Source organism: Doryrhamphus excisus, chromosome 2, assembly GCF_030265055.1.
Source record: "Doryrhamphus excisus isolate RoL2022-K1 chromosome 2, RoL_Dexc_1.0, whole genome shotgun sequence".
Lineage (NCBI taxonomy): Eukaryota > Metazoa > Chordata > Actinopteri > Syngnathiformes > Syngnathidae > Doryrhamphus > Doryrhamphus excisus.
Window position 1 is genome coordinate 15,504,238 of NC_080467.1, and position 27,527 is coordinate 15,531,764.

Here is a 27,527-nt window from a genome sequence, read left to right on the forward strand (position 1 = left end):
TTTAATCACTCGGAAAGAGTGGAACCCTTATAACACATTGCGTCAACGCAACTCGGACTGTTTTTACTGAAACACAACAAAACACGGAAGTAGGGTGTCGCTGGTTTGTTTCTTCTGGTGGTTTTGCCTTACTTAGATGTGAATTTTTTTACAAGACATACATGCAACAATATAAGACACTGTAACAATATCAACAAAAATAATAGTAAATAAAAGTACAATGCTAATTAAACATGAAACCAAAGAATTATAATCGCACGGAAAGTGGAACCCTTATAACACATTGCGTCAACGCAACTCGGACTGTTTTTACTGAAACACAACAAAACACGGAAGTAGGTTGTCGCTGGTTTGTGTCTTCTGGTTGTTTTGCCTTAATTTTCATGTAAAAGTTGATTTAAGAAAAACAATGGCTGTGAGTGCGGTTCACCTGGAGTCTGACGCCTTTCTGGTGTGCATGAACCACGCATTGAGCACCGAGAAAGAAGAAGTGATGGGTTTATGCATCGGAGAGGTAGAATCGACCAGGATCGTCCACATCCACTCTGTCATTATCCTCCGCCGCTCAGACAAGAGAAAAGACCGAGTGGAGATCTCCCCGGAGCAGCTCTCCGCCGCCTCCACAGAGGCTGAGCGTCTGGCGGACATGACAAGCAGACCGATGCGGGTGGTGGGCTGGTACCACTCCCATCCGCACATAACAGTATGGCCCTCGCATGTCGACGTCCGCACGCAGGCTATGTACCAAATGTTGGACCAGGGCTTCGTAGGTCTCATCTTCTCCTGCTTCATTGAGGACAAGAACACCAAAACGGGTCGAGTGCTGTACACCTGTTTCCAGTCGGTTCAAGCCCAGAAGGGCTCCGAGTACGAGCGTGTGGAAATTCCTATCCACGTCGTCCCGCGGGAGGCCATCGGTAAAGTATGCCTGGAGTCAGCGGTGGAGCTGCCGCGTATCCTCTGTCAAGAAGAACAGGATACATATCGTAAGATCCACAGTCTGGCTCACTTGGACCCGGTGACGAAGATCCACAATGGGTCGGTGTTTACAAAGAATCTATGCAGCCAGATGTCAGCGGTGAGCGGACCACTGCTCCAGTGGTTGGAGGACCGCCTGGAGCAGAACAAACAGACCATCGTGGAGCTCCAGCGGGAGAAGGAGAGACTGACGCAGGAGTTGAGCGCTCCATGAGTTGGAAAAACAACCTTAGTGCATCTTCCGGTTTTGTAGGCAATATTGTTTTCACAGCATTATTCAGGAACAAAATGGAAGTATATGTGGTTATTCAGTTGTATATTTCTTTGTTATATGTTTATCATATCTGCACCTCCACCTCTTGGGTTTTTTGAGGTTCTGCCTTACATTTTTTTTCTTCTTTTTTTTCTCTTCTCTTTTATTTTTATTTAATCAAATGACATGTCATTTAACTTAAGTTAAATTAGATTTTGTTTTACATTTGTATTGATTTATTTCATTAATGGATTATATAATTAATTAAATTAAAACAGTTAATTATAAGATTAATTTACATATAAAAATATTACAATGTTTGTATTTCATAATTTAAAAAAATCATAAATTTAAACGATTTCATGTTTATTTAATGGTGTCAATATTATTGTTTTTATTTTATTTTTTTTGTTAATTTTTTTGCCTTACATTTCTTCAGTTTCTCCTGATTATCCCAGTGGTGTCTGTGGTGCTTATGCCACATTATAACAATAAAAAATATAACAATCTCCCCAGAATGATTCTGTTCAGCAGGGGTGTTCAAAGTAGTCTGCAGCTACATTGTTATTGACCCTCATGATTGAATTGATAGAGTTCTCGCAAGCCCAGGGTGAGTTTGTTCTGCTGCCCTTTGTGCCTCCTGCTTACGGGAGGAGCGATGGTAAGAATTGGCCAATGACACACACGTCCTTGTAGATATTGTATAATGTACATGAAGAAAATAAATAACATGTACAATCGGGGGTGTTTTTCAGTTAATAAGCTGCCTTTCAATTGGGTGCTCGTTTTTCTTTCCGGTTTGAAATTTCCCCCGTTTCTTGGCCATTTTCTCGACAGTGGGGATGGGCCGAGAAGGGAGCGGAGGCAGATGATTGTGGCCGGATGGCAGCATGTGACCTCCTTTTGGTCCAAAAAAGCTGATCTGTGCGGAGAGTTTCTCGATCTGCTCGGCTTGTTTTGTCACGAGTTCCTGAAGACCCCAGAGCTGACCGTTGTCCGCTTGCCTGCTGCATTCCTGAAGATGCTTACCCTAGGAAGACACAAATATAGAAAGTGTTTGAATCGCACAGATATCACGGCCCAGCAAATCTGTGGATTTTTGGTCAAAAGAATATTTGTATTTTTACAAAGAGGCATGATCAAGAGTGTATTTTATATTGAACTCAAAAAATGTTCCTCAGGTATCTCACCCAGATTTGCAGTTTTGTGGTTATTATTTTGCTCATACTGGGTCTGGTTTATTTTGCACAGAGATCTCCAGAGTACCAGATTTTACACACACCACCTAGCCAAGCAGGAGTCCTCACAAGTAGCGTAGAAAACATAAACAACACAATACGGACTGTCTTTGCCAAGCATTTTCATCGCTAATGTGCGGCCTTTAGTGGATAAAATGGACAAGTTGCAACTCCACATCACGCACAGTAAGCAACATCGGAATTTTGACTCATGACTAAACAGCGGCGTACCAGACAATGCTATTGGACGAGAGAACAGTGGTTAAAACCAGAAAGCTCAAAGGCAAAATGATTGCGTATCTATGTGAACTATGAACTCATTCATTCATTTTCTACCGCTTTTTCCTCACGAGGGTCGCGGGGGTGCTGGAGCCTATCCCAGCTGTCTTCGGGCGAGAGGCGGGGTACACCCTGGACTGGTCGCCAGTCAATCACAGGGCACATATAGACAAACAACCATTCACGCTCACATTCATACCTATGGACAATTTGGAGTCGCTAATTAACCTAGCATGTTTTTGGAATGTGGGAGGAAACCGGAGTACCCGGAGAAAACCCACGCATGCATGGGGAGAACATGCAAACTCCACACAGAGATGGCCGAGGGTGGAATTGAACCCTGGTCTCCTAGCTGTGAGGTCTGCGCGCCAACCACTAGACCGCCGTGCCACCCTGAACTATGAACTACTGCAGGTTTTGAAAGTTTACAAATACATATAATTTACCATAAGGGTTGTATGTTATAATTATAGGTTATCACATGGTTTGTCTGGTATCAGGCCAGGTATCGGTCTCGGGCTGATACTGACACTTGGGGGCATGATACTGGGCCTGATACAAGACAAATCATGTGATGATCTTATTATCACATACTATTTAATCATGAGCTTATTATCACATACTATTTAATCAAAAGACCATTTATTACCGTTTATTACATGTATTATATATAAACAGTGTAAACACAGGAAGTTTAGCTTTCGTTTTTCCATCATGTAAGGTGCCAGAGAGTTGAATTTTGATTTGAGAGAATCAGGCTCGTATTCATTCCCCATTTTCTTTTCTGATTGCTAAAATAAACATAGACACGTATTTGTCTAACTCAGGCAGGGGAATACTTTCTACCAGTCTTCGTTCGTTCTTGCAGTTGATGAGCCATTCAGAAAAAAGCTTGCGGTCGCCCTCGGTTTTCCGACATTTTCCTGCATTTTTAGTTTTTTCGATCATTTCAAGAGTGTCCTCCTCATTAATGGTGATAAAACGTTCCATTTCTAATAATATAAAATGTCTTCTATTTTCCCTATTTGTCTTTCGCCGGTAGTGTCAACCGCTGACATGTTGACAGAGCACAGACGGCAGCAAAACAAACGCTGTGTGTTCACGCTCGTGCGCTGTTCTCTGATTGGTTGTTTCATGGGCACGATACCAGAGCAGCGTGCTCTGAGTGGACAGCTACGGGGGCTGATACTGGACATGGTTAAACTCTATATTTTATCAGTATCACTGCCCTGGGCTTTGACACAGTATCATTTCTGCCTTTTCCCGTATCATTCCACTCAGAGAGCGCTGCTCTGGTATCGTGCCCGTGAAACAAACAATCAGAGAACAGCGCACGAGTGCTTAGTGCCTAGTGCTTCTCCAGTCACCAACAAACCCAAACTTGATTAATGGAACTTTAATTGTCAGACATTGATAAGATAAGACTGTTGATAAAATATTATTGTTGAAATATTTTTGCAATTATTGTGTTTACACTGGGCGGCACGGCAGTCGAGTGGTTAGCGCGCAGACCTCACAGCTAGGAGACCAGGGTTCAATTCCACCCTCTGCCATGTCTGTGTGGAGTTTGCATGTTTTCCCTGTGCATGCGTGGGTTTTCTCCGGGTACTCCGGTTTCCTCCCACATTCCAAAAACATGCTAGGTTAATTGGTGACTCCATATTGTCCATAGGTATGAATGTGAGTGTGAATGGTTGTTTGTCTATATGTGCCCTGTGATTGGCTGGCGACCAGTCCAGGGTGTACCCCGCCTCTCGCCCCAAGACAGCTGGGACAGGCTCCAGCACCCCCGCGACCCTTGTGAGGATAAGCAGTAGAAAATGAATTAATGAATATTTTTGATATGTGGGATAAAATTTAGCTCAGAGTCAAAAATCAAGCCCTGGGCTTTGACACAGTATCATTTCGGCTTTTTCCCGTATCATTCATGGGCGGTTTCTAGGGTACAGGGCCAATTAATACATAAATGTGATAATTATAATTACAATTTTCTTCTGTCTTGTGTAAAGTTTCTGTTCCAGCTCTTTCTTCTGCTCAAAGAGGTTATTCAAGTAATGGAGGCGGTCTGTGTTGCTCCTTGTCATGGCCATCACAGCCTCGTGAGCCTTTTCCACTTTGACCTAAGTGGCATACACAAAGAAAGATATGTAAACGTTATGTAAGTTAGGTTAAAAAATCCACCAATAAACATGGAAAGATCTACGTCTTACATCCCATTCTGCAATGTCTTTGGCATTGGCGATGTCTTGAAAGATTTTTTCCTGCTTCATCTCCGCCACTGATTTATTCACACAGAGCGTCTGCAGGATCTCCATATCCACCTCTCTTCCAAACCTCGTCATCATCAGCTGGTGACACAGCTTTTCTAATGCTGCGGAATATGAATATGAATATGAATATGAATAGATTCAGTTACATGTCTGCTTGGTGTTTGCTTGTTAGGTCTTACACTGGATCTCGTTGTTCATGTCTTTGCGTTCTTTGATGAGCCTGATGTGCTGCTGACGGGCCTGACGGTACACCTCCTTCTGTTGATCCTTCTCTACCTCCAGCTCGTGAACTCTCTCTCGCAGGCGCTGCAGCTCTGTCCTGGTGAGCACCAACACTAGGCTGAGATCCGAAAACACCGTGTCGTTGATGTCTAATTCGATCTGGACATCAGGAGCGACAAAAAACAAGTTGAGCATTGAAGACGGTTATTGGATTATTGTTGTTTACCTGGTGTAGCCGAAGAGGAACCACAACATCGAGTTGGTTCATTTTCTGCTGTTTCTCCCTGTTAACTTGCTCCAAGTCGTCCTCTGCTGCCTTGCGACTGATTTTCACAGATTTCATCTGCAAGTACAAAGCTCAAAATGTTGCAAAATTGACATTCCGAGCGAGAGGTTTTTGCTGGGGAATTTTGGAAATACAGTAATCCCTCACATTCGCACAATAGCATTCAAAGACACCGACCATTAGGTGTCTGTAGTCTTACTGTAATGTTCAGTTAGACACAGGTCGAACCATAAGTTTTACAAAATCAAGTGCAATGGGGGGGCGGCACGGCGGTCTAGTGGTTAGCACGCAGACCTCACAGCTAGGAGACCAGGGTCCAATTTCACCCTCGGCCATCTCTGTGTGGAGTTTGCATGTTTTCCCCGTGCATGCGTGGGTTTTCTCCGGGTACTCCGGTTTCCTCCCACATTCCAAAAACATGCTAGGTTAATTGGCCACTCCAAATTGTCCATAGGTATGAATGTGAGTGTGAATGGTTGTTTGTCTATATGTGCGCTGTGATTGGCTGGCGACCAGTCCAGGGTGTACCCCGCCTCTCGCCCAAAGACAGCTGGGATAGGCTCCAGGCTCCCTTGTAAGGAAAAAGCGGTAGAAAATGAATGAATGAATGAAAGTGTAATGGGGTGATTTCGGTGACTCAGTTGAAAGCCAAAAATCCGACGGTCAGCACTCCCCCAAACATATCATGGGCAGCCACGGTGTCAGGCGGTCTATTTAAATGGCACATTGCCTCCTCTCTATCAGCGCGTCACCTGCAGCGTAGAAGGGCCGATCGCTCCTGACCTGGTTTAGCTGTGCAGATCACGGTGAAGGTAGTTTTTGTTTTTCTATTGTTATATTCAAGTTGCAGTGGTTAACGTGTTCATTATTTTGTGTTTCAGTAAGCCACTGCTGACTTGTTATGCTTTGTTTTGCTCGTTATATTAAGGGTGGTTGCGCACACTACTATTACCTTTTTCTTTGAGCCTCCGAAAAACGTGTTAGGCTTAATTTAGGCAGTAGATGTCGCTCTGTGGTTGTGCTGTCTCAACGGGCTTAGTGTATGCACTTTAGGGGAGGACCAACAACCATTGCACGTATGCACTTTTACTTGGTCCAATTGGGAGTTAGTGTTTGATTTAAAGGTTATTTTGTGTTGTTGGGGTTTTGCTTTTGTTAGTATTGGTTTGCTGTGTTTTGTTGTTTTTCTTTTAATTTGCACCCCCGCCCCCTCCCAATTAGTGTCTTAATGTGTCTAGTCTTTTTTTTTTTTATTGCAAAGCTAATAAAATCCCAATTTTAAATATTCTTGGTTGTAAAATACAAATATAATCTAAAATCACAAATACTTAAACTTGCTGATATAGTTAATTTCCAAACAGCTAAAATAATGCATAAGGCTAAAAACAACCAATTAGCTAAAAATGTCATCCAATACTTCTCTACAAGAGAGGAGAAATATGATCTCAGGGAAGAAGTACATTTGAAACACTTCTATGCTAGGACTACGTTAAAAAGCCATAGCATTTCAGTATGTGGAATCAAACTATGGAATGGATTGAGTAAGGACCTCAAACAATGCACAACGATGAGCCAATTCAAGAAACAATACAAGCAGTTGATGTTTGCTAAATACAAGGATGAAGAGTCTTGAACCAGTCATGATGTGCTATATATATCACTATATTGACACTTACTATGGTACACATTATGTCATTGGATGGTCATATCACGACGTACATTAAAAACAAACAAACAAACAAACAAACAAACAAAAACCTTAAACTGTATTATGGAAAGCAGGAAGTGAACAAATGTAACAGTTACTGATTGTAAAAGTACCAGATGGAGGGGTAGGATTTAATAAGCTTTGCTTCTTCCTACTCCTTTTGGACATGTGGAACTGTGAACTGATTATGGGATGCATTCAATTGTAATCTGATGCATGTTCAAATGAAATAAAACCAATACCATTACCATGTATTTGCCATCTACTACCCCTGGTCTTTTGTATTCGTTTGCCAGATGTTCCTGTACACTATGTAATAGGTCACCCTCCATGGGCTTGTAGCCCCGCCTTCGCTTGCCGCCCCGATACACAAGTGGTGTCCCAATTCTCCTTAAATGGAGGGTTAAGGAGTGTACAGCTCTAGGAACCAAGTGTGGTCTGCTGGCCATCTTCCCTGATTTGAATCCATCCATTCAGTAAAGTAATTCTTGATGTAGTCTATCGACAGCCAGTAGTTATTTCAACATCCTCTCACCTTCTTAACCAGAGCGTCACACTCTTTCTCCATTTGGTCTGCAGACTTCTTCTCCTCAGCCAGGAGTTCCTCCAGGTCCAGTCGACGCTCACGCAGCTGCAGTACGTGGTCAAACAGTTCTAGGTCACAGCCTGTAAACCAGCGTCACCTCATTTAGTCATCCCCGTGCCTCTTAAAAGAGAAGCTCCGTGATGAAGTACTGACCTGCCGGGCATTCCTCTGCAGCACCTTCTCCCTCCAATCCATCCCAATCATCATCATCATCGTCATCCCAGTTCTCAAAATCGTCAAAGTCATCATTACTGTCTTCGTCTTCATCTGCCAAAACATCATCCACAACACTTACTTGCGTGACAACACAAACTCGTATCCATTTCTCCCTCACCGTCACTTCCTGTGTGCTCTTTCTTCTTGGTACGTTTAATTTTTTTCTTAAAAACTTTGGTCAGATACTCTTCAAAGTTGTTGTTGTCGTCGCCCAGCAGGGCCTGGAAAGATGCAGTCAAAGATTTGTCTTTTTCCTGCACTTTCGCTATGTCCTTACGCTTCAGTTCCAGCTCTTCCCGATATTCCTCCAGCTTGGACTATTACACAAGAGATAAAACCAAAAGACAGATGCATTAAGGATCTGCAAGAATATAAACACTGTGATCCACAGGTGAAGAACCCTTAGGATATAATAGATTGAGCGTCTGAGATATAGCGTCTTTGCTTTGGGGTATTTATTGGTTGTAGTCCACATCGGCTCAAAAGGTTTAAGGGTCAATGGGATCAAACCTATAGCACCCACACAAAATAATAAACGATACAGGACTGTATTCATGCAGATTGACTTGGTGTAAGAAGACAGACAGACCTATTAGAAGCACTATTTTCACCAACTCCATTATGTGTTCATTGCTGTTTGATGAGGCGGCACGGAGGACGAGTGGTTAGCGCGCAGACCTCACAGCTAGGAGACCCGAGTTCAATTCCACCCTCGGCCATCTCTGTGTGGAGTTTGCATGTTCTCCCCGTGCATGCGTGGGTTTTCTCCGGGTACTCCGGTTTCCTCCCACATTCCAAAAACATGCTAGGTTAATTGGCCACTCCAAATAGTCCATGGGTATGAATGAGAGTGTGAATGGTTGTTTGTCTATATGTGCCCTGTGATTGGCTGGCCACCAGTCCAGGGGTGTACCCTGCCTCTCACTCCAAGAAGACAGCTGGGATAGGCTCCAGCACCCCCGCGAGGAAAAAGCGGTAGAAAATGAATGAATGAATGCTGTTTGATGGCCTATTTCATGTCTTTATGCAACACACCATGCACACTCAACACACACAATTGGTGCAAATAATTGTCAATGACATTATTTGCATTAATCTGCCAAACATACTTAGTTTTTATGTGGTCATATTCAATTTGGCCCCCCATCCAAGCACCAGAAGTGATGGTTGCAACCCAACAATACTGACAAAAACATGGCTGCCCAATTCCCAACAGCGGGCTTTCCGACCACTCCCTTTCATTCATTTTCATTTATTCACCAGCACTGGAGGCAAGGTATGGTTTCTCACCATCAAGTTGTTCTCCTCCTTCACGCGTGTGTTGAGCTTCTCCTGCAGGACCCTCTCACTCTTGTCCACCTCCTTAAGGAGCAGCAGTTCCTGGTAGAGTGTCAGCTGACGAAGGTTGCCAAGCTTGAGCTTCCAGTCCAGCTCCTGTACCTTCTTAAGACATATCATGTGCTCCTTATCAAACTGATTCACCAAGCTCTCCATCTAGAAGCAGGGGTACATTCATAGTTTGAACAATGAAAACATTATTCATCAGAAAATGACTTATTAAAGTTGAACAGACGTGCTCCAGAAGCGAGTCCTGCATGTTGATTAATGTGTCCTGTGACATCTTCTCGAGCTCCTCCTCGCTCAGCTCTGCTTCTTCTTCTCCTGTGGCCTCGTTATCTTCAATGTCTACATATGAGCAGGACTTGTCTCCCAATTGCTTTTCCAGCTCGTCGATTACACTCACGCCTTCTTCCTGCTCATCGAGCCGTGTGTCGTTTAACCTGTTCAGATGTTACATAGAAAGAGTCAAATTTGTCAGCCAAACTTGAGGTGGACTAAATTAACATTACCCTCATCTTTTTGCGCTTTCCACTTTATTTTTTTTGCATTTTGTTAGTTTTATCAATTTTTATTTTTTTTGCACTTTCCACTTTAATTGAGTTTGGCACTGAATCACCAGATTCAATTAGCCAGATTGTTCCCTCAGGTCTGTGCCACGACACACAGCATTCAAGTTTTTGTTTTCTCATTACACTCACAGCCTGTGTAATATCTGCCTCTCGAATGTAAGTTTAACGTAATTATTCTTGCTGATCGGACAATAAAATGTAAAATGTCATGCAGGTGGTTCTTGTAGCACTCGCTTCATCCTGAAGGAGTGCAGCAATGTGTGAGGTGGACGGTGCTTGTCACTGCCGTCCTTCCATAGAGAGGAAAAAGCCTGCATTTTTGACCAGCCAAGCTAAATTTCTACCGCTTATCTTCACGAGGGCCGCGGGGGTGCTTAAGCCTATCCCAGCTGTCTTCGGGCGAGACTGGTCGCCAGCCAATCACAGGGCACATATAGACAAACAATAATTCACACTCACATTCATACCTATGGACAATTTGGAGTCGCCAATTAACCTAGCATGTTTTTGGAATGTGGGAGGAAACCGGAGTACCTGGAGAAAAACCACGCATGCAGTGGGAGAACATGCAAACTCCACAAAGAGATGGCCGAGGGTGGAATCGAACTTTGGGTCTCCTAGCTGTGAGGCCTGCACGCTAACCACACCATATCTTACTCCTGGTGTCAAAAAAAAAAAACTACACACACACACAGCAACACAATAGGTTGATTAAAAACAGACAATACACTACAAATGTATAATGCAGATTATTAACGTACTACTATGTGAGCTTTAACCATGTGATTTCCAGCCTTTATTATTAATACTATACAGTAAAACACTCTGGGAAACTATAAACGTGCACCATTTTGTGCTGTTTTGTTTTTTGAATATTTACTCCGCCGATCAAAACCTCAGTAAGACTGCATATGGACAATTACCTATGGACAATTTGGAGTCGCTAATTAACCTAGCATGTTTTTGGAATGTGGGAGGAAACCGGAGTACCCGGAGAAAACCCACGCATGCACGGGGAGAACATGCAAACTCCACACAGAGATGTGCACCAACTACCCGGGCGCCGTGCATTTAGGTATAATTTAGGTAATTTGGATAACATAATTATGATTTAGGGCCGGCACGGTGGTCGAGTGGTTAGCGCGCAGACCTCACAGCTAGGAGACCAGGGTTCAATTCCACCCTCGGCCATCTCTGTGTGGAGTTTGCATGTTCTCCCCGTGCATGCGTGGGTTTTTTCCGGGTACTCCGGTTTCCGCCCACATTCCAAAAACATGCTAGGTTAATTGGCGACTCCAAATTGTCCATAGGTATGAATGTGAGTGTGAATGGTTGTTTGTCTATATGTGCCCTGTGATTGGCTGGCGACCAGTCCAGGGTGTAGACAGCTGGGATAGGCTCCAGCACCCCCGCGACCCTGAGGAAAAAGCGGTAGAAAATGAATGAATTATAATTTAGGTCCCATAGTGTTTCTTGTTCGCCAAGCCGTCTTTTCACACTATTCATAAACTGTTAAATCCCACAATCCCATAATACTATATGAGAAAGCTGACTCCAGCACCTCTGCTCCCTCAGCACGCTGTACGTCTCCAGGATGGCTCGGTTGCATCTCTGTCTCTTGTCTGGAATTTCCTCTGGTTGTATAGAAGGCAACGGAGGTGGATGGCGACGGTGACGGGATGGCAGAGGACTCTGGATCTTCTGGAGCTGCTGAGCTTGTGCCCGCAATTTTGATACGAGTTGAAGTTTGGAGTCCCTCAGGGCCAAGATTTCTCTGTTTATCTCAGTCTGCTTCTCACGTATCTGAAAGAGATGATGTCTAGATTGCTGGCTCAGCGTTTGAAGTTAGAATAAAAATAAAGAATGCTGGTAATCAAATGTGTAAAAGTATACGTGTGCATTACGTTATCCTCCAGGGCAATCATCTCGGCTTTCTTTTTGTCTCCACTCATTCTCAGGTGTTTTGGTACAGTGAAGTTTTTATCCGTCTTCAGTTTCAAGTCTCCAATAGTTTCTTTGGCTTCATAGATGGCCTGCACATCTCTTGGATCTTCACAGTCCTTATGTGGTTTCTCTGCATAACTGAACAATAAGTAACATTTCAATACAGTTTTAATGAGGTTCCTCTTGATGTGAAGGACCAGATTCGATTTGATTTGACCGTATTATGTTTTCATTCATTCATTCATTTTCTACCGCTTTTTCCTCACGATGGTTGCAGGGGTGCTGGAGCCTATCCCAGCTGTCTTTGGGCGAGAGGCGGGGTACACCCTGGACTGGTCGCCAGCCAATCACAGGGCACATATAGACAAACAACCATTCACACTCACATTCATACCTATGGACAATTTGGAGTGGCCAATTAACCTAGCATGTTTTTGGAATGTGGGCGGAAACCGGAGTACCCGGAGAAAAGCCACGCATGCACGGGGAGAACATGTAAACTCCACACAGAGATGGCCGAGGGTGGAATAGAACCCTGGTCCTCCTAGCTGTGAGGTCTGCGCGCTAACCACTCGACCGCCGCGCCGCCCCGTATTATGTTTTCTATTTTTAAATCATGTGGTTCAGATGTTGTCAGATGCCACACTCACAGTTTAGCCCATTGCTGCTTCCTCTTTGCAATTTTGGCTCGTGCTTGTTCGGCTTTCTCCGTAGCCTTTTGAAGCCTCTCAACCTGCCGATCTGCCGGCTGGACACCAGGACGAGAAGCCTGTGTGTGAGCCACAGCTTCCTCTGACGAGCACAGCATCAGTGGTTAATTATTCATTCATCATATTCATCAGGTAACCTTAATGATTGTCTTACCGTCTGATTCACTACTGATGTCCTTTACTGGTTGATCTCTAGTTTTTCTGCGTTCAACCAGAGTGGTATCTTCGATATCAAACTCGTTAGATGTGGTCTGCTGTTGAGGCCGGTTTGAAGATAGTGGTAAAATATGAAAGGCAGAGACTTTGTGGCCAGTACGTATGGAAAACACGGTGATGACTTCTGAATCTAAATAGCCACTGAACCTGGAAGCAAAACACAATTTTCATTGTGGTTTTTATGTTGATGATAAAGCGCATGTGCAGAAACTAATACATTCATTTTCATTAGATTTCAGAATTCATATAGACTTCTAATTGCCAAAAATTAATAACTTTGAGGTACACTATTTGGGTCTCAGAAAAGCCAGCAAGTTTTCTGTACCACTAAAAATATAATAAAGTGGATCTGAATGCATAATTTACAAAAACAGTAATTCATTCATTCATTTTCTACGGTGCTTGTCACTGCCGTCCTTCCATAGAGAGGAAAAAGCCAGCATTTTTGACCAGCCAAGCTAAATTTCTACCGCTTATCCTCACGAGGGTCACAGGGGTGCTGGAGCCTATCCCAGCTGCACACCCTGGACTGGTCGCCAGCCAATCACAGGGCACATATAGACAAACAACCATTCACACTCCCATTCATACCTATGGACAATTTGGAGTGGCCAATTAACCTAGCATGTTTTTGGAATGTGGGAGGAAACCGGAGTACCCGGAGAAAACACACGCATGCACGGGGAGAACATGCAAACGCCACACAGAGATGGACGAGGGTGGAATTGAACCCTGGTCTCCTAGCTGTGAGGTCTGCGCGCTAACCACTCGTGTGCCGTGCAGCCAATACAGTAATTCAAGTAGGATTCCTTATTTATATATGGAATATTTTCTAGTATTAGCACAGAAAACCTGTTTGTGACCTTCTAAATATGGTTTTCAACATTATTATTGCCCTCTAGACATGATGTAACACCCATATAGTCACCATTATTACCCATGTATTACCCAATCTACAAGACATAACAGTAAATAAGCCATTTAAGACATAAATAACACTTGTGCTTGTGTGTTGCTATAAACGGCCATTAGAAGCATGTATCTACTGTATGGTGCCAAGCCATTAAAGTGAAGATGTACATAAGTCAGTCAGTCAGTACCAGTCTTGTAGTTTGTTAAGTGCTAAATGGGAGTGCTCCTCTTCCCAGCTCATCTGGAACTGGACCTCCTTTAATCGCCGGGTCTTCTCCATCTCAGCTTGCTCTTCAAAACGTTGGTCCAATAGCATTTCCTATACTTACAAATATCTGATTAATATATGAATATATTTATATATCATGATATATTTGTTTATTTTGTATTTGTTTGTGTACCGCAGGAGTCAGCTGAATATGCTCCGGTAGGCTCAGGTTCTCATTCAGTAATTTTTTAAACATTTTCTGGATCTCAGCAAGCCTTTTTCTTTTGGCTGATATCTTCTTCTCAGCTTCTCGTTGCTGGCGGTCTTTCTCCAGCTTCAGTTTGGCAGTCTCTATGCTGCACAATGAATAATGAATAAATAAGTACCCGACTTAAAAACAGAGTAGAAGTGGAGGACCATAATATCTCATAAGATCAGGTTCATACTCAACCTGTACGCTGATGGGTCGTCGATGTCTTTAGCTAACACTTCATTCTCCAGACCCACCTGGAGAATGAAGAATGAAAAATACATTTAGGAGGTCCTTTGTTTCTTTAAAATGAACAAAATGTATTACAAAAGCAATCATGGTAGATGAAAACAAATCTCATTCACTCTAATTATGTATAAATATGTAATACAGCATGCATGCACTAATGTTCAATAATGTTGGACGTATTCTTGGCCCAAATTAATCATCATTTCAGAGCTCGCCTGGAAAGTGTTGACTCACCCTTGGTGAAGGAACCTTAGCCTTTTTTCTCTGCAGACCTTTCTGCAGCTCCTCATGAGGAAGCAGACTGAAGGAGAAGATGTTCCCATCCTCTCCCGCTGTCAGCACAAAATGGTCATCATGGCTGCAGCAGATGTTCCGTAGGTGTCCATACATGCTGTCGTGGATACTCAACTCCCAGTACGCCTGCATGGAGGTTAGGAGGTGGTCGTCAGGGTCCAGTGGATAAATTCTGATGGCGCCTGAGTGCATGCCACAGAGCATTAGCTCCCTGTTGGAGCTGGAACACAAATAACCAAATGTAAGCATGACTCGATGTAAAACACTTGTTATGGGCTTGCTCAGTAATGCAAGCCCCATAGACAGCTGCTAAGTGGGAAACATTGTGATGTTTAGCTATTATTATATCTTAATCTTCCCATTTTTGTGCGTGTAATGCGGCCAAAACCGCAAGAAGGACCCCCACACATGTTACACCGCCCAGGACTCTCAGGACTACAGTGGTATTTATTTTTAGGAAAGTTTTGTATAACCATGGCGACGCTATTCACCAAAACGTTCAAAAATGGGCCACTAGATTAGATACACCTGTTCTATTTTTAGAACAGCCACATTCCAGGGAAAACGAGAATTTACAGACTTTTCACAGCCTTGTAGCTCAGCCATACGGCCACGTAGAAACGTGAACGTCAACTCTCCCTGTGGCTAAATGCTAATTGCTAGCATGTTAGCATTTAAGCTTATGTAATCATGTCTAAAGGCAAATACACACATGGCATGATGTAGGAAGGTTATAGGACAACCTTGGCACTTTCTAAACTTGAGGCCCTCTTGCTAGGTGCTAGCATGATGACTGTTAGCATTTTAGCTAATTTACTCATTTCTAAAGGCAAATAGACACATGGCATGATGTGGGGACACGATGGGACTGCATCAACCTTTTCGGTACTTGAGGCTGTCTTGCTAGGTGCTAGCACGGGGCCCGTGGTTCACAGCACAGGTGGCAAGCCCATCAAAATTTCCGCGGGAATTTTCTAGTTAATGTTATCATGCCTTTTCTCTACAGGACATGGTAATTCATACCTGAAGGTGACAGAACGTATCGAGTCATCATCTGTATTGTGAATAGCCACAAAGTCAAATGGCTCATCCTGTCGTTTGTCTGGATCCTCATCCTGATTATCAGATAACTTACAGTGGTACAAGAAACCTGAGTCAAATTCCCCCTAGAGAAGAGGAATATCATCACAATCAAAGCAAGATAAAACCCAATCAAATAACCACTCACAGAATAACCTGTTATTGCTATTTCCGTACCATAGAGAGCCAGAACTGTCCAGGTAGTGAATAGAACCCCCAGTGGAGAGGACTAGGAGGGTCAGGGATAACGATGGGGGGCAAGGGCTCTTCTTCCTCCTCCTCCTCTTCTTCTGTGATTTTCTTTTCCTTTCGCTCTTTCTGTCGCTGCTCCTTCAAAGCTCGTCGCCTTTCTATTTCCTCGTCTCGCTGAAATCCACAAATGCATGCAAATCATAAAATGTTTAAAGACTTGAACACACAATGATATGAATTCAGTTGAGCCTACCTGCCCACATGCACATGCAAAACTTTAAATTATTTATTCTAAATTATTTAAATTATTTGTACAATTTACTGTTTATGCCGTACATTGTTGTTCATATTTGATGTCATCTATTTATTTTCCACATTATTATTATTTATTATTAGACTGGAGCCAGGCAAAGACATTTCGTTGGCAATTTCACTGCTGTGTTATTGTGCAATGACAATAAAGGAAGTCTCTGTCTTATTTCAAGGTCATCAAGTAAGTCTGATGGAGGGACAACAAAACCAAAAGTAACAATTGCTTGCACTTTTACTTAGCAGTTTGATGATATCTTCCCTCATTTGTGCATATTTTTATTTTGATACTTCTGTTAGATTTTGTATATTGTATACTATTTATATCTAGAGCCTTTCCCATGCATTTATTGACTTGTACCTCCGTAGAGGGTGGTACAACGACTTGTCTGGAAAGTGGGTGCACAGATGACGTCATGAAAATGCGACTGTAGTAGAGTGGTTGGCGGGGTATTTTTCTGGAGAGTTGTGTTCAATAAACGGAGCCCACACGTCCTCTCAAGGTCCCGAATTTTGTCCAAAAAAGAGCGACTCCATTCGCCCTACACTACAAACTATAATCAAACACGACGGGTATGCGACAAGTGACACAGCAAGCTCCTTTGAGCTTACCTGTTTCAGCCACAGTTCTATCAGCCCGCGAAGTATGTAGCGGTTGGCTATCTCAATGGTCCGGTAATGTGCTGTTTAGTCACGTCTCGATAAAAAAAATATGATGCAGTCCAAAAGTATCCTAATGTGGGTGATGTGAAGTCGTAACGCGTCCATTCTATTTACTAAATACCGCATGTTAGCAAGGAAAATGCGTGTGCGACGTTAGCTTGAGCTTCGTCGTGTGTGCGCGCCGCCATCTTGTGTAAGTCTAAGTATATGTCTTCTGTTAAACACACGCGTCATTTTCACCTCCTTTGCCCTCACCTTTCACCTCTCATCTTTAACACAAATGAAGCTGGATTTGTGTGGAAGGATATTTATAACAAAATACATTTGATGTAATAATATGTGCTCAGCAGCAGCCGTGGGCACCCCATGTTAGTCAGAATGGTACGATCTTGACCGCATGAAATTTTCATATGATTCAACTGCAAGGAGAATAGTAGAACCAGACTCCTAATTCGAATTATGGAATATTCTATGACAACAGACTTTTCATAGAAATTGGCATTATTAAATGGGGATTATTAATAAGAAGAACATGGACTTGACAGACGGGTTTTTTGACCTAAAGGGGTGCACTGTATTAGTACTCTAGTAATCATAGCAATTAAAACTGATGAAAAAGACCTTGATTCGAGATTTGATGCTCTTGAAGCAGAAGAATCTTCTGGGTACTTCATACAGTTCGTAGGATTTAGTTGGCTCCAAGGTTTTGGGATCAGGATAGGGTACCTCAACAATATGGCCACTTTGACACAGGATGAGCAATCTGCTTTCATTCTGGATAAATGTATCAATTGCTTCAGTCATATAAATTAGAGAAGAGTCTGTTTCCATTCAAATAAAGCCAAGACTTACATGGGATTGAGGCGACCACTCCAGTAGCCCTACTGGTCCCGGAACAGAGACAAATCCGACCGGCTCGTACTTTTCTCCAACAGTGAAGAAGAACACAGTGCAGTCTGAGCTCTGAGTATGAAAGACGCAGGTGAGATGCCACAGAAGTGAGAACAAATACTAATCAAACACATCATCGTACCCCTGTGGCTAACATCATTCCATTGCATTCATATGCAACTGCAGTTACAGGATCATTATGGGGTTTGAAGGCCTGTTTGAGACGCAGCTGGGCAGCTACTTTGTGCCTGGTTACTATTTGCAGCCCAGAGGGGTCAAAAAGCTCCAATAAGCGGACCACCCCATCTTCAAATCCCGTCACCAACAAATTTCCAGTCTCGTTGACCTGGACACAAACATTAGAGGTTTATTCTTTTCCATTATGGCGTAGTATTAATGAAACATCACACTCACTAAAGAGGGGGCCCAGCGGAGAGCAGTTCCACCCTGATTGAAGTGGCTACATGTCAGTTCTGTTTTTGCCAGAAAGTCAAATACTCTCACCGAACCTGGAAAAAAAAATTGTACGGTTGCAGAACAGTGTGTTGCAAGCATGTAATAATAATAATAATAATAATACATTTTATTTCAAAGCACCTTTCAGGACGCCCAAGGTCGCTGTACAGAATATATAAAAACACAAATATAAAATACAAGATAAAAGAGACCAAACAATAATAAGAACATACAATAAAGGCGCTATAGGAGCTTACGGACAAGAACCACCAGGTTCAGGAACAGCTTTTTCCCAACAGCTGTCTCCTTGTTGAACTCTGCCCCCCCATTGCCCACCCCTTCCACTACTTACATCCCCCGCTGATCTATGCCCCCCCCCCATCACTTCATTGCACTACTTCATTGCACTATTGCACATATTACTGTTATATCTTGTTGCATTCATAGATCATACTGTTTATAATGTATATATCATCTGCAATAGCCATACTCTAGTCACTTCATTGCAATACTGTACATATTACTGTTATATATTGTCACATCCATACTGTGCATACTGTTTATAATCTACAATAGCCATATTATAGTCATTTATATCCCTGTACATATCCTCACTGTATTATAGTCATGCCTGTTATAGTTTGTACATAGATCTGTCCATTTTTTTCTACATTTACTTACTACTAAGGTACTTATAAAATTGCACTTCTGGTTGGATGCTAACTGCATTTTGTTGCCCTGTACCAGTGACATGAGCAATAACAATAAAGTTGAATCTAATCTAATCTAATCTAAATAAGTGGGGACCATGTGAAGCAGTTAGAGAGAGTAAGCTAGTTTGAACAGATGAGTTTTAAGTTTGCATTTGAAGATGGGAAAAGTGGCAGAGTTACGGAGCTCTGGTGGCAATGAGTTCCAGACTTTGGGAACAGAGCGGCATAGTGCTAAGGCGTGCAGAGGGTACAGTGAGATGGAGGGAGGAGGAAGATCTGAGGGAACGGGATGGATTGAGAATGTGCACGAGGTTATGGATGCTCTTGTAGGTGGACAGAAGGACTTTGTAGGTGATTCTTTGAGTCAGTGGGAGCCAGTGGGGTTGCTGCAGGATAATAATAGTAATAATAATACATTTTATTTAAAAGCGCCTTTCAGGACACCCAAAGTCGCTGTACAGAAGATAAAAAAACGGCAATATAAAATACAAGATAAAAGACAACAAACAATAAATAAGAGCATACAATAAATCGGGAGAGGGGGGACCATGTGTAGCAGTTAAAGGGAATAGGCAAGTTTGAACAGATGAGTTTTGAATTTGGATTTGAAGATGGGAAAGGTGGCAGAGTTACGGAGGTCTGGTGGCAATGAGTTCCAGAGTTGGGGAGCAGAGCGGTTGAAAGCTCTGCTCCCCATAGTGCTAAGACGTACAGAGGGAACAGTGAGATGGAGGGACGCGGAAGATCTGAGGGAACGGGATGGCTTGAGAATGTGGATGAGGTCAGAGAGGTAAGGGGGGGGCAAGGTTATGGATGGACTTGAACAGAAGGATTTTGTAGGTGATTCTTTGAGTCACGGGGAGCCACTATGCAGGATGGGGGTGATGTGGTGGGATGAGGGGGTTCTGGTGATGATCCGGGCAGCAGAGTTCTGAACCAGTTGTAGTTTATGGAGGGATTTTTGAGGGAGGCCGAAGAGGAGAGCGTTACAGTAGTCGATGCGGGAAGTGACAAGGCTATGGACGAGGATGGCGGTGGTGTGGGGAGTGAGGGAGGGGCGGAGACGATTATTGGAGCGCAGATGGAAGTAGGCTGACCTGGTGACGTTATTAATGTGGGATTGGAAAGATAGTGTGCTGTCAAGTATGACACCCAGACTCTTGACCTGAAGGGAGGGGGACACTAAGGAGCTCTCCATGGTGAGAGAGAAGGACTCAACTTTAGATAAGGTGGATTTGGTGCCAATGAGTAAGAATTCAGTTTTATTGCTATTAAGTTTCAGAAAGTTAGAGGTGAACCATGAATTTATTTCAGAGAGACAGGAGGTGAAGGAGGGGGGTGGGAGTGTGGGGTTAGGGTGGAAGAAAGGTAGAGCTGGGTGTCATCCGCGAAGCAGTGGAAATAAATGTAGGTATACACAGAAGTAGTGACTCACGGTCCAGAGCAGTTGTGGCCATGAGATGACTTTTCTTTGACACATCCAGACCCTTAATTGCCCCAGCATGGAAAGAAAACAGGCACTCGGGATCGGGAGTCTGGTCACAGAGATGTTATTATCAGTGCTGGCAACTTGCGCTGGAAAAAGAGTCAGGGGTTCTTCATGCATATTGATGCAGATATTGCATATGTTGCAATAAACATTACATTTAAATTTATATTCATTTGAATGTACACCTTTTTTTAAAGGTTTGACTATATCAGGAAGATTCATTCATTCATTCATTTTCTACCGCTTTTCCTCACGAGGGTCGCCGGGCGTGCTGGAGCCTATCCCAACTGTCTTCGGGCTAGAGGCATGGGTACACCCTGGACTGGTGGCCAGCCAATCACAGGGCACATATAGACAAACAACCATTCACACTCACATTCATACCTATGGACAATTTGGAGTCGCTAATTAACCTAGCATGTTTTTGGAACGTGGGAGGAAACTGGAGTTCCCGGAGAAAACATGCAAACTCCACACAGAGATGGTCGAGGGTGGGATTGAACCCTGGTCTCTGAGGTCTGCGCGCTCACCGCTTGACCGCTGTGCCGGCCCTAAATTATAATTATGTTATCCAAATTACCTAAATTATACCTAAATGTATGGCGGCCGAGTAGTTGGTGCACATCTCTGTGTGGAGTTTGCATGTTCTCCCCGTGCATGCGTGGTACTCCGGTTTCCTCCCACATTCCAAAAACATGCTAGGTTAATTAGCGACTCCAAATTATCCATAGGTTATTGTCCATATGCAGTCTTACTGAGGTTTAAATAGTAGTAAATATTCAACAAAACAGCACAAAATGGTGCATGTTTATAGTTTCCCTGAGTGTTTTACTGTATAGTATTGCAAATACAGTCATTCATTAATTCATTTTCTACCGCTTATCTTCACGAGAGTCCCGGGGGTGCTGGAGCCTATCCCAGCTGTACACCCTGGACTGGTCGCCAGCCAAACAACCATTCACACTCACATTCATATCTATGGACAATTTGGAATCGCTAATTAACCGAGCATGTTTTTGGAGGAAAAAACCCACACATGCACGGGGAGAACATGCAAACTCCACACAGAGATGGTCGAGGGTGGAATTGAACCCTGGTCTCTTAGCTGTGAGGTCTGTGCACTAACCACTAGTCCACCGTGCAGCCAGGAAGAGATTCCAGTCTAGTAAGTGTTTCAATCCTTTAATTCTAACCCCTGCATTCCCCTTGCTACTTTTCATTTAACAGAATAAGTCAAGTCAACTTGGAAGTGCGCTGTGAGATTTTTCTAATTGTAAATATATTTTATATAGTTAATATTTTAAGTCCTACTGAGAGAACTTCACCGAGTATGTGAAAGAGAGATCCACTTTCCAAATGCTGCCATTGGTATCCTGCCAAACCACAAAGAAGAGGATTCCATTTTAGGTTATTGACAGAGGCAAAGTATCATGAAATATAAACATGCAGGACTGGAAGGTTTGTCCTCTGACCTGAGCAAACCAAACATTAGAGTCGGGTTTGGAACTTTTCACTATGGAGGACAGGCAGACTTGATGTCCAACCACCAATTCAGTCATGGGCTCCATTTCAAACTTGCTGTTCTCGCTGCTACTATCAGCACTGTCAATGGTCTCAAAGTCCCAGCCCTGTGGTGTCAAAGGATGGTCACATATTCAAATCCACATAAGCAAATATCTCGGTCATTTTTTACCCTGATGGCCCCATCAGAGCCAATAGTCATCAGCTGTCCATCCTCCAAAATAAAAGGCTGTACAACCCCTGCATGGCAACACTGTCCTCCCTTGCTGCACAGTTCCACTTTTATGGCGTTTCCATCCCACAGCAGCAGATTACCCCAGTTGGAACCCGACACCACCTGAGAGGAGCCCAGTGGAGCATCTGGTGACCATTTCTCAGTCAAGTATACGTATGTACTGTATGTACTGTATGTACTGTATGTACTGTATGTACTGTATGTACTGTATGTACTGTATGTACTTTATGTACTTCATATCTTCTAGCTACAAACCTTTCCATCTGGAAGTTCGATGTAGCCTTCGATATCAGTCGCTGCAGTTTTTCCAAAATGACCAATAAGCCCCTCCAGTTTGAGACCAGTAAATGTGCTGGCCATTTTCCAGAACCTGGAGAGTGTTTGAATCATTAATAGAACACACATTTGATGATGTTTCATAAATTCCTAAGACCTTTGAACCTGCACGTTACAAATACAGTACTTGATACAATGAGGTTGATTTGGTCGATTGGTATTATAATCAAAACCAAGGGTATGGAAACTATGATTATTATTAGATAATGTGGTAGCCTTGGCCATCTCTGTGTGGAGTTTGCATGTTCTCCCCGTGCATGCGTGGGTTTTCTCCGGGTACTCCGGTTTCCTCCCACATTCCAAAAACATGCTAGGTTAATTAGCGACTCCAAATTGTCCATAGGTATGAATGTGAGTGTGAATGGTTGTTTGTCTATATGTGCCCTGTGATTGGCTGGCGACCAGTCCAGGGTGTACCCCGCCTCTCACCCGAAGACAGCTGGGATAGGCTCCAGCACCCTCACGACCCTCATGAGGAAAAAGCAGTAGAAAATGAATGAATGAATGGCCAATTTTGCTATTCTGTCCGCATTTCCGAAGACCGAAGAGACCGAAGAGAGAAAACAGGGATAGCTTAAATAGAAAGTGGTTTGATGGTGCTGGCTGACAGAATCAAACAGATGTCGCAGTCTCACAAGTCAATTCACTCAACATTTTCCAACAGGAAGATGCTTTAACAAGATGGAATGTTGTGTGTTTTGTTCATACAATACTGTATGCTGTTTGGAGTTGTGTACGGAATTGGATACTTTTAAAAGGTACTGACCGATTTCATTTTGGAAAAAGTTATTACGGAGGTCCAAATGGAAAGAAAGTTCATGAAATGACTGAAAAAAAAACAACCTGTGAAGTTAGCTGGGACCAATAACAACCAACATTTATATTAAAATGTATTTAATTTTATGACTTAGATGTGACTTAGTGACTTAGAAACGCAATAAATCAATTCCATTAGATTCCCTGCTCGGGCAACTCTGTGTGGAGTTTGCATGTACTCCGATTTCCCCCTACATTCCAAAAACATGCTAGGTTAATTGGCGACTCCAAATTGTCCATAGGTATGAATGTGAGTGTGAATGGTTGTTTGTCTATATGTGCCCTGTGATTGGCTCGCGACCAGTCCAGGGTGTACCCCGCCTCTCGCCCAAAGACAGCTGGGATAGGCTCCAGCATACCCGCGACCCTTGTGAGGATAAGTGGTAGAAAATGAATGAATAAATGAATGGATGAATGAATGAATGAATGAATGAGTGAATGCGGTAGCCTACCTGGGTGACTGAGAGGTAGCAAACATCCCCCTTCAGTAAAATAGTAGCTAGCTAATTCTATAGAGCCAACCCTTTTGACAAAGACGAAAGGAATGATGAGGAGCACCGTGCACAACCAAAGTCATGTAAAAATCAGCTGAAAAGACACGTCACAGCAATATCACATGACCACTTTGAGGAAGATCGCAATATCTATAACACCTAAGTCATAAAATTAAATACATTTTAATATAAATGTTGGTTGTTATTGGTCCCAGGCAATTTCATTTCATGAACTTTCTTTCCATTTGGACCTCCGTAATAACTTTTTCCAAAATTAAATCGGTCAGTGCCTTTAAAAGTATCCAATTCGGTACACAACTCAAAACAGCATACAGTATTGTATGAACAAAACTTGCAGTTGCACAACATTCCATCTTGTTAAAGCATCTTCCTGTTGGAAAATGTTGAGTGAATTGACTTTTGAGACTGCGACATCTGTTTGATTCTGTCAGCTAGCACCATCAAACCACTTTCTATTTAAGCTATCCCTGTTTTCTCTCTTCGGTCTGTCTATGGAAATGCGTTCAGCTGTCTTGGGGCGAGAGGCGGGGTCCACCCTAGACTGGTATCCAGCCAATCACAGGGCACATATAGACAAACTTAATCGTTAATCTAGCGCCCTATGATTTCCACGATAATGGAAATGCGGACAGAATAGCAAAATTGGCCATTCATTCATTCATTCATTTTCTACCGCTTTTTCCTCATGAGGGTCGCGAGGGTGCTGGAGCCTATCCCAGCTGTCTACGGGCGAGAAGAGGGGTAAACTCTGGACTGGTCGCCAGCCAATCACAGGGCACATATAGACAAACAACCATTCACACTCACATTCGTCAATTAACCTAGCATGTTTTTGGAATGTGGGAGGAAACCGGAGTATCCGGACAAAACCCACGCATGCACGGGGAGAACATGCAAACTCCACACAAAGATGGCCGAGGGTGGAATTGAACCCTGGTCTCCTAGCTGTGAGGTCTGCGAGCTAACCACTAGTCCGCCGTGCCGCCTTTTAAAATAGTCATACATTCATTCATTCATTTTCTACTGCTTTTTCCTCACGAGGGTCACGGGGGGTGCTGGAGCCTATCCCTGCTGTCTTCGGGCGAGAGGCGGGGTACACCCTGGACTGGTCGCCAGCCAATCACAGGGCACATATAGACAAACAACCATTCCCACTCACATTCATACCTACTATGGCCAATTAACCTAGCATGTTTTTGGAATGTGTACCCGGAGAAAACCCACGCATGCACGGGGAGAACATGCAAACTCCACACAGAGATGACCGAGGGTGGAATTGAACCCTTGTCTCCTAGCTGTGAGGTCTACGCGCTAACCACTAGACCACCATGCCGCCCCGAAATTGGCCAATAAAAACATAATCTACTTGATGTGTCCGGATCCTGATGATGTCAGCAGTCCGGGGTTGTATGGCGAGAAGCTCACTCTGTAGACCTCCTGAGAAATGGCTTTGCACCTGAGGACCACTTCCTCCTCCCTCCAGTTCCACACTGTCAGCATGTAGTCAGGTGTACTGCCCAGGCTGGCCAGAAGACTCCCGTCGCTGTTAAAGTTGACGGAGCAAAATGCACGCTCTGTACCCTCTACACACACACACACACACACACACACACACAGGTGACACAGGACCACACACAAGGTAACCTCTCTCTTCTACTGTACTTACCTCTGAGGATGCGATATGCTCGTATTGAAGGGTATTCATATACTATCAGCAGTGGTTTGTGTCCCTTCTCGGCCACAGCAAAGTATTCTTTGGTGTCGCTTACCTGCGTACATGCAGAATATGAATACAAAAAACAGCTCCTAATCTAATTTGTTGCTGCCAAACTGAGCAGGTCATGGTGTCCAAAACGTAGCCTGGGTGCCATTTTTAGCCTGCAGCTGTTTTTTTTAGGGGTTATTGTGTCGCTATATTATTAATTCATTTTCTACCGCTTTTCCTCACGAGGGTCGCAGGGGTGCTGGAGCCTATCCCAGCTGTCTTTGGACGAGAGGCGGGGTACACCCTGGACTGGTCCCCAGCCAATCACAGGGCACATATAGACAAACAACCATTCACACTCACATTCATACCTATGGACAATTTGGAGTCGCCAATTAACCCACGCATGCACGAGGAGAACATGCAAACTCCACACAGATGGCCGAGGGTGGAATTGAACCCTGGTCTCCTAGCTGTGAGGTCTGTGCGCTAACCACTCAAACGCCGTGCCGCCGCCGTATTATTCAGAACACCTCAGTATATATTGTGTGTTTCATGTAGTCTTCTTACCGCAATTGCGCCAATTCCTCCACCACTGCAGGAGCGGAGGTATCTCTGCTCCTTGGTGGAAACATCTAGCAGGATAAGCACCTGACCAGCTATATAGATCAAAGTTCTATCATCCAGCAGCTGCAGGTTTGCTCTGCGTTCACAGTCGTAGCCAAAGGAGTGCCTTCAGAAAGAAAATTATGGAATATTTACTATCATATTACTCAGATGGAATATTTACAAAAAGAATTACGAGAGAAGGAGGAGGTTCTCTGGAATTTCAGAATCCGGGGTGATGAACGGTTTGGTGTAAAGCTCTTCATAGTCGTAATACATGTCAACCGGTAGTGACTTCTTTTTATCGTCTGCATTCTCCTCATCCTCCAGCTCCTGTATCAAACAAAAAAGTACTTGAATTAATCTCATCAGGACAGGAATAACTACTTCCTGTTCAGCACTCTTATTTTGGTGTACTTCCAGCTATGTGTAATGTGAGGTAGCTTTACAATAGTGGACCTGTGTGTACAGCTGTTTGTAGATTTGTCTGTCGTCACTAATTCTCTAAACAACTTCCATTTAAACACTATAAATTTATGATGACATATACTGTTTACGGTATAAAAATGCAATACTGTATTTGAGACACATTTTGCATGTGTGCGAACAGGCAGAAAAACAAACCTGATTAGAAGCATCCTCTGCAGCCTCAGCAGGATCCATAGTACAAACGTCACAATTATAAATGTCATCAACCTACTAAGTTTGCACCATTATTATATTCCAAAATATAAACATCGCAATAAAATGTGTTTTATACTTTGCAGTTAAGGCGAGAATTATACCAAAAGTCCTGACGTTTACATATGCAGGCGTCTTACCTCAATGACGTCACAGTCATCGTCATACACAAGTTTATCCGCCGCCGAGAAACGTGGAATTTCAAATGTGGGTGGATATCCACACAGTATCGTATCAATATCAATCGATCAAAGCTTGATTTCGCAAATATCATTTTTTGTGCTATTCGTTTTATTACCTGTAATGTTATACTGTGTGAGAAGTCGGCCTTCTATTTCCGCTTAAAACCATGAATGTCGTGCCGTTAATGTGGCCACACATCCGGTCCTCTAGTGCCACCTAGCGCTGGTCTTCGCCGGTACAGCACAGAGAAGGAAATTGGGCGGCCATATTAATTTTGTCCCGGGGACGTTACCGGTCGGCTTCGCGTTTGTGAGCCATTTCAAATGACGAAACAAATTTGCAATACAAATAATTTTACTTTAATTGTAATATACATATTTAGACTTAATACATTCAACACCACAACC

General features: G+C 43.3%; 2 protein-coding genes across 8 annotated transcripts; one reads left to right on the forward strand and one right to left on the reverse strand.

The window, feature by feature from the left end:
- Positions 1-106: 106 nt before the first annotated feature.
- On the forward strand, positions 107-1,738 carry brcc3 (BRCA1/BRCA2-containing complex, subunit 3). Its single transcript, XM_058064909.1, has one exon. It carries the CDS (start codon positions 410-412, stop codon positions 1,190-1,192), a length of 783 nt encoding a protein of 260 aa, XP_057920892.1. The 5' UTR covers positions 107-409; the 3' UTR covers positions 1,193-1,738.
- A 12-nt stretch (positions 1,739-1,750) lies between these two features.
- On the reverse strand, positions 1,751-27,345 carry LOC131119967 (cilia- and flagella-associated protein 44-like). 7 transcript variants are annotated; one of them, XM_058064889.1, is made up of 36 exons: positions 27,078-27,099; positions 26,881-26,897; positions 26,453-26,589; positions 26,221-26,383; positions 25,612-25,714; positions 25,312-25,528; positions 22,534-22,648; positions 22,216-22,380; positions 21,995-22,150; positions 21,848-21,895; positions 20,469-20,568; positions 18,462-18,482; positions 18,279-18,373; positions 18,007-18,210; positions 17,826-17,936; positions 17,595-17,747; positions 15,987-16,175; positions 15,753-15,895; positions 14,670-14,949; positions 14,388-14,443; positions 14,130-14,292; positions 13,917-14,047; positions 12,755-12,963; positions 12,541-12,682; positions 11,851-12,028; positions 11,508-11,749; positions 9,610-9,817; positions 9,327-9,530; positions 8,155-8,353; positions 7,974-8,087; positions 7,770-7,900; positions 5,467-5,583; positions 5,198-5,399; positions 4,959-5,119; positions 4,734-4,868; positions 1,752-2,261 (listed from the first exon to the last, which is right to left on the reverse strand). In XM_058064889.1, exons 3-36 carry the CDS (start codon positions 26,533-26,535, stop codon positions 1,983-1,985), a joined length of 5,217 nt encoding a protein of 1,738 aa, XP_057920872.1. In that variant the 5' UTR covers positions 26,536-26,589; positions 26,881-26,897; positions 27,078-27,099; the 3' UTR covers positions 1,752-1,982. The 7 variants fall into 7 exon arrangements, with proteins under 7 accessions (XP_057920870.1, XP_057920872.1, XP_057920874.1 ...); XM_058064887.1 differs by lacking the exon at positions 27,078-27,099 and having other exon boundaries at positions 1,751-2,261; positions 26,881-27,008; XM_058064891.1 differs by lacking the exons at positions 26,881-26,897; positions 27,078-27,099 and adding an exon at positions 27,236-27,345.
- Positions 27,346-27,527: the final 182 nt, after the last annotated feature.

What these genes read in the sequence shown, in the direction of transcription:
- brcc3 (XM_058064909.1), top strand. Translation starts at nt 410, where the DNA reads ATGGCTGTGAGTGCGGTTCACCTGGAGTCTGACGCCTTTCTGGTGTGC.
- LOC131119967 (XM_058064887.1), bottom strand. Translation starts at nt 26,919, where the DNA reads ATGGATCCTGCTGAGGCTGCAGAGGATGCTTCTAATCAG. An exon ending in AGCATATCGCATCCTCAGAG is followed by an intron (nt 25,529 to 25,611) that starts GTAAGTACAGTA and finishes GTGTGTGTGTAG; the next exon opens with AGGGTACAGAGCGTGCATTT. An exon ending in CATGAACAACGAGATCCAGT is followed by an intron (nt 5,120 to 5,197) that starts GTAAGACCTAAC and finishes CATATTCCGCAG; the next exon opens with CATTAGAAAAGCTGTGTCAC.